Raw genomic sequence first — 13,848 nt, forward strand, 5'->3', positions numbered from 1 at the left:
TACACCATAAAAAGAATTGTTCGCTTTTCGCATTTATAGGTTTTCGTGCAGCCTCACAGCTAAATAATAGCGGAGCTCTACAGCGGCCCGAAGGGCCGCAGAGCAGAGCCCCATACGCATGAAAGAAGGAACACTATCGAAATGAGTTTTCATGGTCAACATGGATAGCGGCATGGTTCGCGGGCGCGTACGTCGTACGTACGGAGTCGCGCAACATGGCCGCCATAGTTTGATGGTAGAAATAGTGAAGCAAGAAGGCCGTATAAAGGCGGCCGAATAAAGGCGGCCTTTAAAATTTAAAGAGGTTTGAAAAGAAAAACAAGAAGCAATGAAACAAAATGTGGCTGAAAATTACGTGTAGAAAGTAATCGACCGCCAAAAAAGTGGACATTGAGAGCCATAATCGATCGATGACTTTCGTGTCTATCTGTAAAGCCAGCATCGTACATGAAGGAGTATCGAAAGCTAAATCAGGTTGATATAATAAACAAACCATTTTATTGCTACGGGGTAAAAAAAAAAGGAAAGAAAAAATGAAAAAAAATTGACCCTCTGGGATTTGATCTCACGACCTTCCGATCCGCAGACTGGCACCTTACCGATTGAGCTAATCCGACAGACTCAGCGATTCACGTTGAATATATCTTATATCAATGTAATAGAAATTGTGGAGTCTACTAAACTGCTGCGAAACTTTTACAGGATCGCGAAACTATTTTCTATTGCTAGAAAGCAGATAATTTACTGTACTCTAAAGTAATTTTTCGTGCTATGAGTAATGATTTTGCCCCGCTTTAAGATTATTATTTTTGTCGTACTGCTGACATTCGGTTTAACCGTGAGCTATTTAAATTTGTCTTGAACCTATAAACCGCCATAAACATTAGTACTTTGGCCGCTTATTCACTAGAATGAAAACATTGTAAGCTCCAGTGAAAATTAAATAAATGGGGAGCTCCGCTTTTAGGCGTGCCCAAATCTATATATTAATTATAATTAGCAAATAAACCCCTTCGGGTGGCTGGTATATTGGAGAATAATGACCGAGGCTGGAAGATTGTCCGAAAATGAACAGCTGGCTGTTCGAAAACCTTTTAAAGTGGTGGTGGCCCGCTTGTGTCAAAATGCCTGTCACGATAAAAATATAATGAAGGCTGATTTAATGATATTAATTTATTTACTAATCGTATCTATAACAAAATAATTCTAAAATCCAGCAAAATTGACGCTTTCGGAGCTCAAAATTTTTGCCGAGTTTGTTAGCTTCGCGTCGAAAAATAAAGCACTCTGGAAAAAAAATTCCTATTAAATATCGAAGAATAGCATCAAATTAGTACGTCGAAAGCAATTTCTGCTCTTCATGTCCTTTTATTTACAAAATATAATTAAATTTATTCGGCACACTTTTGATTTATTTCAAAATAGGTCAAACTTATCACTTTATTTAAGTATGAGCGAAGCGAAATAAATGGCCGAAAATTTGGTATTGGACAGCTAAATGATTGTTCTTTCGATACTAAAGGATTTCCTGGGGAAATGATTTAGTGCGATTCTTTCAGATCTCAAAGTTGCTTAAAATTCGTTAATTTAACCGACCGTGACATTGTTGATCTTACAACTTTATGTAAACATTCCACGCAAGGTTAATCTAATTTCCCCATGTGAACTTCAACTGAGTAAAATAAAAACATAGACTTGCTTACCGTGGTGTTCGCTGATACATTGTAAATCCTGTTTTCCTCATTTACGACAAAACCTAAGCCCTCGGTGAAGCTGGTTATCCAATTTTCTTGACGCGCCATTTGTAACTGATTTCCACGTCTTGAAGTGACAGTTCTTTTCCATGCATTCTTGAAAAAAGTCCAGTCTTAACTGATCAGTGTAAATAGGAATACGAAGTACTTTGCTTTAAATCAACTTAAAGCTAGCAGCAGTGGCCGGCGAATCTTCGTTTCGAAAACCGCCATTTGAGATTTGTCGACCCTTTGTCCTGCGGTATGCAGATAATTAATTCAAACTTGAGTAACTTTCGGCACATGAAATCGACAACCACCGTGACCAGAAAGCACCCTACTTTTTGGTATATTGGTTGAGGCATTATTTTTTATTATTTTAATATAAGCTCTGAATGAAAAATTTTTGGGCTGAACTGGTAATCAAGTTTCACTTCAGTAAGGCCATCTCAATAAAATGTTTCGTTTCCCATCGCCCGACCGACCCATTTTTTTCGAAAAGAAAAAAAAAAATTTTTCCAGATGCACTAGTCAAAGAAGCAAGTATCGGTAAAAGTACTTTAATTTTCAAGCTTGTTTTATTTTAATAAAACAAGATTGTGCGTCAATTGTTGTTAAAACAACAAATTTATTGTTATGATGCGATGTCCTTGTTTATAACGAACTAAAAGACCACGTTTTCGCGTTGACTTTGTAACCAGGCTTTCTTCCTTCAAACATTCTTTTTTCTTTCTTTTTTTTTTTTGCCCGACCGACCGACCCAACATCACAAGAGACGGGGCGATGGGAAACGAAACATTTTATTGGGATGGCCTAAGCCACGTTCGAGAGAGTTGTTGATGGTTGCATGAAAACACTTTTAACTTCCGGGTCGAAAGTTGTTCTGTTGCGTTGCTTCGCTTTGTTACATATTTTTTTATCCAGTCCTTAACCTTATTCAAATTCTTGATTAGGCTAAAGCAAGACAGTTGTAGAGTTAACTCTCTCTTATCGAAGAATTACTCAAGTGTGAATTAGTTATCTGCATGCCGCAGGATAAAGAGTCGACAAATCTCAAATGGCGGTTTTCGAATCGAAGATTCCCCGGCCTTATCGATTTATCTACCACTGCTGCTAAGCTTTAAGTTGATTTAAAGCAAAGTACTTCGTATTCCTGTTTACACTGATTAGTTAAGACTGGACTGTTTTCAAGAATGCATGGTAAAGAACTGTCACTTCAAGACGTGGAAATCAGTTACAAATGGCGCGTCAAGAAAATTGGATAACCAGCTTCGCCGAGGGCTTGGGGTTCGTCTTAAATGAGGAAAACAGGATTTACAATGTATCAGCGAACACCAAGGTAAGCAAGTATATGTTTTTATTTTACTCAGTTGAAGTTCACATGGGAAAAATTAACCTTTGCGTGGAATGTTTACATAAAGTGGATGAGATCACGGTCGGTTAAATTAACGAATTTTAAGCAACTTTGAGATCTGAAAGCATCGCACTAAATCATTTCCAAAGGAAATCCTTTTAGTATCGAAGAGAACAATCATTTATCTGGCTAATACCATTCGCTCATACTTAGATAAAGCGATAAGTTTGACCTATTTTAAATTAATCAAAAGTGTGTCGAATAAATTTAAGAATATTTTGTAAATAAAATGACTTCAAGGGCAGAAATTGCTTTCGACGTACCGATTTTATGTTAGTCTTCGATATTTGATAGGTATTTTTCTCCCAGAGTGCTTTATTTTTCGACGCGAAGCTAACAAACTTGGCATAAATTTTGAGCTCCGAAAGCGTCAATTTTGCTGGATATTAGAATTATCAATTTTCTCGAAAACAAATCGATATTTAGCCAAACAAAGTATACTGTGATTTATTTCATATGAAGACCTACCTATGGTAAGAGTATGAGCGAAATATATTTAAGGCCTCTTACCGGAAAATGTTTTACCGTAAGTAACATGCGCTCTTAAAAGTTTTCTGACTGGTTTGTTTACTTCCTTTGACTTATTAAACACTGACATCACCATCTCATTCAGGGCTCCTCTCAGAGCTGCGCCCACAATTTATTATCAAGTTTGACTGCCTGATTTACGAGATGTTATTTATAAAAAAAAAACTGCGGCAAAATTTGAAAAATCAGGCGGACTCCACACGTGCTCAACTCTTTGTTTGTCACTGAACATTTTTTATTTCACAACTTTTATCAATAAATTTCTTCCGTCATCTTTTAGTATTTATACCTTTTAATGACAACTTTCTTGACTTGATAATGAAGTCAAGCCTACGTCGAACGTCATTGTCTTTCTAAATTTTTTAAACGGACTGAGGTTATGATGTTTTCCGAATATTTTATTGCAAATGTTTAAAGTGAAAGGCAGGGGTCCGGGGAAGCAACTTCTCATACCGTTCTCTTATATGAAATCTGAGCGATGTTCTCACTACTTGCAAAGCAATGATCAGGGCGGTAGTCAGCGGACGCCTCTATGGTGCATGCGCAGATCTTCTCAATCTGAACTTGCCAAAATAATTTTAACAACAACAACGACATGGCGGCCAGTGGGAGAGTTCGGCTACTTTTTCTAGCAGATCTTCTCAATCTGAACTTGCCAAAATAATTTTAACAACAACAACGACATGGCGGCCAGTGGGAAGAAGTACAATAATTTGCTTTTTAGCATTTTTATAACTACACGATGTCGACATTTTGGGATAAAAACAGCGCATTTACATTTTTAGTGGAGATGGTTGTGATCCCTTAACAATCACTGAATCCACGGCATCGTAGTCGTGGTTGCTATAGCTTCCATTTCGTACGTAAGGATGGCCTGCTTTATCATCGTCCAAAATCCGCTGACTAAATTGTAAATTGATCGCGTTGCAAGTTTTGAGAACACCACTACTTGGTCCCATACCTCGTTTCTATCCCATTCAACCCTGGTGAAAGGTATAAAAAACCCCTAGCTAATTTTACCTAGGGAAATTTTATCATATAGACTCTTGGTTTTAGGCCATCGTAACTTGATTAAAAATATAATACAAACAGCAGTGATAAACATGATAAAAAATCGCATTTTACTAAACTTGACGTTTCGTATTCTAAGCTACATACATTTTCAAAAGTATGACCGTTAAAACGTTTAGGCAGCTATTTATTATCCAAGAACTTCAACCCTCATTCAAATGCAAATGTCGGCAGTGAGAGGTTGCTGCTTTTTAACTGAAATGTCACTACATTTATTAAGTTACTGCTGAAGATCAATCGTCTCAGTCTTGGTTCAAGACCCCTTTCATTACAATATATAAATAATAAAGATAAGCTGTTCTACATGACACGAGCATGGGACAAAGAAAAATTCTGAGTCCCCGACGGGAATCGAACCCATGGCCTCCCAGAATACCGGTTGGGCGCTCTAACCAACTGAGCTACGAGAGACTCGTTGTGAGCTGGGCCATTTTACTAGGTTGATATGTGGCACGCGTCCTGCATACTGCTAGGATCAGCAATGTCGAATTCATCAAGTTTGTAGTAAATAATAAAGATGGTAAATTTTAAGCTCAGTAATAAATAATAAAGATAAGCTGTTCTACATGACACGAGCATGGGACAAAGAAAAATTCTGAGTCCCCGACGGGAATCGAACCCATGGCCTCCCAGAATACCGGTTGGGCGCTCTAACCAACTGAGCTACGAGAGACTCGTTGTGAGCTGAGCCATTTTACTAGGTTGATATGTGACACGCGTCCTGCATACTGCTAGGATCAGCAATGTCGAATTCATCAAATTTTAAGCTCGGTAATAAATAATAAGCCATCCATTTACCATCTTTATTATTTACTACAAACTTGATGAATTCGACATTGCTGATCCTAGCAGTATGCCGGACGCGTGTCACATATCAACCTAGTAAAATGGCCCAGCTCACAACGAGTCTCTCGTAGCTCAGTTGGTTAGAGCGCCCAACCGGTATTCTGGGAGGCCATGGGCTCGATTCCCGTCGGGGACTCAGAATTTTTCTTTGTCCCATGCTCGTGTCATGTAGAACAGCTTATCTTTATTATTTATTACCGAGCTTAAAATTTACGATCTTTATTATTTAATATATAAATAGTTGCCGAAAAGTTTTAACGGTCATACTTTTGAAAATGTATGTAGCTTAGAATACGAAACGTCAAGTTTAGTAAAATGCGATTTTTTATCATGTTTATCATTGCTGTTTGTATTATATTTTTAATCTAGGGAAAACATTTTTGTGTATTTCTTGGGTACCTGGGGTGGTGTAACTGCAGCTTTTATGCAACCGATTGTCCAAAATTCTGCTAAGTTTCTCCCTTGTAAAAATTTTACCGCGATTTGTTGTCATCGCGACGCGATCGTGCGTGACGCGATTGTAAATGAACGCGAACGCGCCGCGATAGTTGCGATCGCGCCGCGAATGTCGCGATCGCGCCGCGATTGCCGCGATAGTCTCGATCGCGGCGTGATGAGTGCGATCGCGGCGCGATTGATTACCACCGCACCGCGATTTGAGGGGCTGGAATAAATCTCGGGAAGTGTTCCCGGCGAGAACTCACTTCTCGATCACCGGGAGAAAGTCAATATGCTTTGAAACTCTCACAAATCATGCTGTGGTCGTAACGCAAATCATGACTTGTATTGATGAAATAAACTTTAAGTACTAATCAAAGTAGTTATAAAACTAGTTTGATTTAAAATGTCGAAAAACATTTTATTACGTGACGGTGAGCCGTGAGGACGTGATTCCCACGAGAAAAGTTTTATTTAGTTTTAGTCTAGACGAACTTGCGCGACAAAGCGGCGCGTGATAATGAGTAAAGATAAATTAAAAGATAAGAATTTTTATTTCTTAACAGTCCGTTTTTTAATCTTTTCAAACACTTTGTTTCTTTCTTTTCTTATCTTTGAGGAGCCTTAATACCTTTGAGCAATCCAATGACAAATTTCTGTCGGCCATTTTCTTCAAATGCAAATACAATCAGGAATTCGCTGCAATTGCGTTTTTTGCATTGAAAAATCCTCTATATGGCATTTAATTTAATTGTGGCTCCGAAGAGGCTGTCAGAATGAGCTTTTTTTAGAGCTTTATATTTACCTTCCCGTAGACCACGATCGTAGACCACACACATCGAAGTCCTTTCCCGCCTTTTGCCGCAAGGTGTCGTGAACTGAGCGTTACGATTGGCTGAGTTAGGTCACGTAGTGCAGAGTACACGCAATCGCTACGCCATCCCAAGCAGAAAAGAAATTTTATTTCGAGAAAGTTGGTATGTTTTCTCTTCACAATCAGGACTGGAAAAATGTGTTCTTTTTTAGCTGCTTCTGTTAATAACAAGAGTTTAGAAGCGACCTAACTTGAGGGAAAAGCGTCTCTGTGAAAACTGCTAGAATTTGTTTTGTTAATTCGAGCGACTGCTTGTTTATAATTTCAACAGCTAGCGCTTCGTCGCTTCGTCATGGACTTTGTTGACTGAACTACAGCTAAACTGTGAATATAAAAAAAATGCAAAACTCGAACAATGGAAAGAGGAAAACATTTTGACGGTAAGGACCATTCAATGCAAAGTTGTACCTGTTGATGCTTGGGACTTAAATGTTGTATTATTTAAAAAAGCTTCGGGGAAAAGAAAGCGCATCTTCGACGGTTCGGCTACTTCGCAGATGCAAGAGATAGTTCGCTCGTTTGGTAGATCACATCATTGCATCTTCTTTCGCTTGAGCACGAGTAAAAGGTTAGTTGCCGTTATGTATGTGTTGTTCACATTTTACAGAAGAACTGTTCACTTATTTGCTTGTAAACTAAAGACTCAATCACGCTCTCCGGCTTTGCGAAATTTAATTGTGCTCGGCAGCGAAACTGGCAGTCTTTTTCTGTAAACTTCTGTAAATAAATGACGTTGTTTCGATACAGTCTGTGTGTTTGTTTTGTCGGTATGCAAAACGCCAAGATAATTGTTTTAAAATTTATAGATTTAGGCGCGATCGCGGCGCGATTCAAGCCAAATCGCGGCGCGATTCCCGACCCATCGCGCCGCGATGCGAGAATCGCGGCGGCCAAAAACGCGGCGCGATCCAAGCCGATCGCGGTGCGAATCGCGGCGCGATCCAAGCTCAATCGCGGCGCGATCGCGCCAATCGCGGCGGCCAAAAACGCGGCGCGAATCGCGGCACGAATCGCGGCGCGATCCAAGCCGATCGCGGCGCGATCCAAGCTCAATCGCGGCGCGATCGCGCCAATCGCGGCGGCCAAAAACGCGCCGCGATTCGCGGCGCGATCGCGGTAAAATTTTTACAAGGGAGCTACTATTCAATTTATCACTGAAAACTATTTACCAGCTAAAAAATACTGTGGTTATTCACGACTTTGCAAAAGCTCGGGGGAACTTTCGCAACCTACATGATATCCAGAGATATCTGTTATGTATAGATGATGAATAACTAGGACCACCCTAATTAACACTAAGTTAGGGAGCCATCGTAAAAAAAACTTTTAGTACGTCGAAATCTATATACCAACCTTCACATTTCTGCCTTTTTTTGTCAAGACGAAACCCTGTATCACACCAACAGGTCCCCACACTGTCGCATTCAGCTTTTTCTTCACAAGATGGATATTTTCCCTTGCACTTGTCAATAACTAGGAATCAAATCAAATAAACATACATGACGTTTTCTTTTAAACTGTGCTGTTTATTACTTCTTACGTAAATAAAACAGACAAAAAATTAAACGTCCTTTGGTCTTAATCCCTTGTGTCACTTTGACGTTCTTACAATTCAATGGTCAACTCTATTTTTTATCAAGTCATTTAATTTGAACAAACAGTTATTTGAACTTTAAGCTGTTTTTTCTTTGTAGCGCGGTGTTTTTTTTTGGAGCGTGATTATAAGCAATAGTAAACAAAAGTTGATGTGTGGAGGGGAGTAGAAAAAAGCAATGTTCGCTTACGGAGACACGTTTCGAAACAAAATCCGAACACGAGAACTTTGGAGCCCCAAAGAGTTGACTAGTAACAAAATCTGTAAAGGGATCTGCGGGGGAATTGAGTGTAATCACTACGAGAATGAACTGTAAACACAACTTTATATACACTTTAACTGTAAACGAGGAAATGCTGACAAGGACTGAAGAAGAAGGAAGACTCTCGTACGCTTCGAGTACGCTCGACTGTTGCTCGTTCCATGCGCTATGTCACGTGACCAATGTTTATCAGTCCCATAATTCCGCTACAGTCAACCCCTTCTTAAAGGGAGTAACTTTACGACAAAAGCTTACAATGTACAGTACATGATGAATAAATTTGAAACAAAGCTAACAAGTAAATCTTAACAGTCTATAATCCTCATGAGTCCACCCCTTCTTAAAAGGGATTTTAGTTTTCCGAAACTAAAAATGCAAACATACATGTCTTTGTCAAGTTTTAACAAGTAAGTTCCTCCATGTGAGCCTCCAGACATGGATAGATAAGGGCACTTTGAAATCAGTCCTTTAATTTTTTCGCAACGTTTCAAAATTTCCTGTGCATCTGGAATCTGCTGGTACACCACTTTGCAGGCTTCCGATGCATATGCCTTTGCACCTGGTAGACTGTTCAGATAATGTCCAAAAGCAAATGTTAACTTTGCCAAATCAGGATCAATCGCTGCACTCTTTCGCGTGGGTAATTCCCGAGGAGTAACTGTCTCTGTGTTAGATGGTGGTTCGTCGTTATTTTTGAGATCATAATCTACTTCTTCTGAAAGTTCATCTGGCACAACAATGATCTTTTCAATGTTTACTGTTTTAATCTCATCCTGAGTGAATTTGTGTCGAAGTCGCAATAGATCCTGGCGACCATGGACATGGCCTATAACCGTGTAAGGACCATCAAATCGACGAATGAACCGTGTGGCTGACCCTTTTGGTTGTGAACTTGGAAGTGGTCTTCTAACATAAACTTGCTTTCCCTCTGCAATTTTAAGTTCCCTGGATGATTTATCATAATATTCTTTTTGAATTCTCTTCATATCCGCCATATCCGCTTTAATGCTTTTGAACTGTTTTTGTGCTTCACGCATACGAGACACAAGCTGCTCTGCATAGGTGCTTCTTAAGAGTCAAGAGAAATGACTTCAGGTCAAGAGAAATGACTTCAGGTGATGGTGCGTTGTGGCCAAATACCAAGAAGAATGGACTAATTTCACCCGTACCAGGAATTGGAGATACATTGTGAGCATATACAGCTGGCTGCAGAAATTCTTCCCAACGTTCCTGGTGTTTCTCACAATAAATTCCTATTGTTGCATTCAACCATCTGTGAACACGTTCTGTACTTCCATTTAAGCGTGGACGGTAACTTGTTGTGACAATGTGTTCAATTGAGAGAAGTTTTGTTAGCTGGCGTAATACTGCATTAAGCCATTCTTCTCCTTGATCGCTTTGTAAGACTGCTGGAAATCCATATTGCAGGAAAACATCATTAAACAGAGCTCGTGCTGCAGTAGTTACTTGTTTATCTGGTACCGGAATTGCCCGCAAGAAATTATAGTAGGGACAAACAGCAGTCAGAATCCATTTGTTACCAGCTGGGGTAGAAGGCAATTGTCCAACATAGTCTATACCAATGGTGCTGAAGGGACGGTCGTATATGCGAATCTGCATTGGTCCATGTTTGGGATTAATAGACTTAATTTTGATACAGGCAGGGCAAAGCCTGATCCAGTTCCTCTCATGCTTAGTCATATTTCGCCAATAAAAGTCATAAGAAAGAGATCCATAAGTAGCTTTCCGTCCGCGATGCATTCCCACAGGTAAATCATGATAAAGATAGATAGACATACACGTAAGAGATGACGTTGAAGTTGAATGTCACTGGGAACCATAATACGATAGTGATTTGGGTCCTCCATAAGTTCATCTCGATACATTAACAAACCGTCAATAACAGCTGAGCGCTTTGCTATTTGTTTAACCCATTGCAAGTGTTCCTTTGGAATGTTCTTAAATGCAGAAAGATCTTGATTTGAGCTGTTAAACTTGCTTTACAGATTTAACCAGTAATCTTGTAGCTGTCTCTCAGCAAACTTTGACCGATTCCGGTTTAAATATTCCAATCTATTCTTCTAGATTTCTAGATTTCAAGTCTTGAAAGTTGCAGTCTGAAGATGGACTTTGTTGAGATGTACCAACTTGAGGAGTCTTGGTCTGGTTTGTAACAGAAGTTTTGCTTTGAGTTTCCTTTGCACATTTGTTTCTCTTTGGAGCAGTAGCCAGACAGACTGGGTCGAGGCAATCAGCTTGAGGTATAAGGCATGCATTGTGTAAACAAGCCATGGTATTGTTAAATGTTCCATTAACAAGTTCAGGGGTGTGGTGTGGAATATCAACTGAGGTTGCGATGATCATAAATGCGATAACACTGTTCTCTGGAGGTATAACAACATTGTCTTCAGAAATGTTCTCTTTTACAGGGTGATGGCTGAGAAAATCAGGAACAACATTTCTTTCCCCTTTTCTTTGTTCGATGAAAAAGTCAAACTCAGTCATGCTCATGCACCATCTTGCAACTTTTGCCTGTTGTGGTGCCATCGTAGTCAACCATTTAAGATTCGCATGATCGGTTACAATTTTAACTTTGCGGCCTAGTATGTAAGAGCGAAACTGTTCAAGTCCCTATTTCACAGCAAAGAATTCCTGGTGCATAGTTGTCCAACGTGATTCAGCTGGTGTAAATACTCGGGATGCAAATCTCACGGGGCGAAGTGCGCCATCCCTCTCTTGAGCCAACATTGCTCCACATCCTAGCTTGCTACCATCCACGTGTAATTCAAACTGAGCATTCCAATGAGGATGGAACAACATAACATCTGGGCCAGTGATTGCTTGCGTCAAGTCTTGAAACTTTCTTGCTGTTTCTTCGGTCCACTGAAATGACACACCCTTCTTGAGAAGAGATCGCAAGGCTTGTGGTCGGGTAGACATGCATGGAATAAAGTCTCTAAAATATCCACAAAGTCCAAGAAAACGCTTGACTGCAGAAGTGTTAGTTGGTGTGGGTATGGATAAGACTGCCTCTACTCCTTTGCTTATTGGTGTTCGACCTTCTTGGGTGATCCGATGTCCCAGTATTTCAATTTCCCTTGCAAAGAATGTACACTTGGAAGGTTTCAGTTGCATACCAACTTTAACCAGTCTCTGAAATAACAACGAATGATGTTCAAGGGCATCATTGCCCACTGAATTATGTCATCCACGTAAACAACAAGCCACTTGTGCAAGTAATCTGCAAATACCGTGTTTAAAATCCGCTGAAATGTGTTTGGTGCTGTTTTCAGTCCGAAGGGAAGCCTGAGATACTTGTACAGTCCCAGGTGTGTACAAAATGCAGTTTTGTGTTGATCCGATCCCGGATAGGGATTTGCCAGTAACCACTAATCAAGTCACATTTCGCAAATACTTTTCCTTGGGTAACAGCATCAAGAACGCTAGAGATAGAGGGGATAGGGTAACCATCTCCTTGTGTCACACTGTTGAGGCGGCGATAGTCCACCACAAATCTTGGAGGTTGCAGTTTACCCTTTTCTGGAGGTTTGCGGACCAGGATGCATGAGGAACCCCATTCTGAATGACTTGGTTGTATTATCTTTAGCTTAAGCATCCGCTCGATATCTGTTTTTAATTCCTCTGAGTTCCTCTGGGCTTTTCTTGTAGGGGTGACGATAGATGGGAGGTGCATCAGCTGTGTCAGTTCTGTGCTTAAACCCCTTAACAGCTCCGAGTGGACTACCAGGGAGGGCAAATGCAGTAGGATACTGACTGATAATTTTCATTAAATCTCTTCATGATATCTTCATCAACATTAGAATACTTTGGGCCATCTAAATCCAAGGCATGAGATATAGCATCACTGTAGGCAGACGAGTACGGGTCACAGGTCAGCTCTTCTGCTGGAGGAAACTCAGGACCTTGACAGTCAAATTCTGGTAGAGCATCGCATAAAGGAGACAATATGGATGAGTTGAGACCAGAATCTTCCATTTCTTTCACTTGGACTGAAAGTCGCCATTGCTTTGGAGCACAAAAGTCTAAGTTACAATGTTTATGTTCAGTTTCCTTTGGAAGTTGCAATGAAGCAGGTGGCTGCTGAGTATTTGCCCAAGTAAGCCATCCATCTGCAAGTTGTTTTGCAGTAGTGTCAGCTGCTTCTTCAAGAACAGCATCATCGTCCTTTGTCTCTTACATCTCCTAGAATGACATTCTCAGGGATACTTGTCTTCTTCAACTTAGATTCCACTGCCAGTGTTGTGCAGTATGTGATGTGCATGTCAGGAGTTTCTTCTGTTAGAACTGAATCGGGTGTTTCAGCCAGGTCTATGAGCTGAGCATTGTACCATCGATCACTGCTAGGGCGTGCTGTGTCAGGTATAACATGACTTGAGATTTGGCTGAGATCAAAGGGACCACTGAGAACCTTGACACCTGGTTGAATGTCTTACCCTCAATCCAAAGCGGTTGACGCATTACTTGGTATCCCATTAAAGCTGCAGAAATGGTGAAACAGACCGTAACAAAATTAAGACCAAGGTGAAGTGATTGTGAATGCTTGTGAACACCAAGTGGTGGTGCTCCGGTAAGAAGGCATGTAATACTGACATGAGGCTTCTGCGATGTTGATCCACTTGCACACGATGAGGAACTATTGGGTACAGAGATGTTTGCAGAACCTTGAAGTGGATTGTCAAGCGAGCACTGGACTCGAAACTGCATACTTGGATGGCGAAAGGTGATGGACGGAGCAAAATGATCAAGCAATGCTTGATTCGCATGAAGGTGGTTCTCTCCAAAGAGCATTGGCTAGACGAGACCTGGAACTACGAGCATAGTAAAGACAGTTTCTGTTTCATTTCCCCATGTGATGGGGATTTGCATAGTGGCAACTGCTTTAAGATCAGACTTTGAATCCGCAGAGGTAACAGAAATGTGTTCTTTAAGGGCACAATACTTGAGGTCAGGTCGTTTGGATGCAACAAGATCAGCATGTACTTTACTCAAAAGAGATACAGAACAACAACTATCCAATGGCAAGGGCAGTGGTTCACCTGCAGATGTAACAGAGGTCCACAGAATATT

At 40.4% G+C, this 13,848-nt stretch overlaps 1 protein-coding gene across 1 annotated transcript in view; it reads left to right on the forward strand.

Annotated features, from left to right (window-relative positions):
• Nucleotides 1-13,848, forward strand: part of LOC144636909 (uncharacterized) — a 264,977-nt gene that overhangs the window by 68,324 nt on the left and 182,805 nt on the right. The window contains exon 18 of the mRNA XM_078496110.1: nt 5,157-5,172. Coding sequence (XP_078352236.1) covers nt 5,157-5,172 — 16 coding nt within the window. The remainder of the gene's footprint in view (nt 1-5,156; nt 5,173-13,848) is intronic.

The sequence above is a fragment of the Oculina patagonica genome, chromosome 13 (assembly GCF_052425735.1).
Source record: "Oculina patagonica isolate OP01 chromosome 13, crgOcupat, whole genome shotgun sequence".
Taxonomy (NCBI): Eukaryota; Metazoa; Cnidaria; class Anthozoa; order Scleractinia; family Oculinidae; genus Oculina; species Oculina patagonica.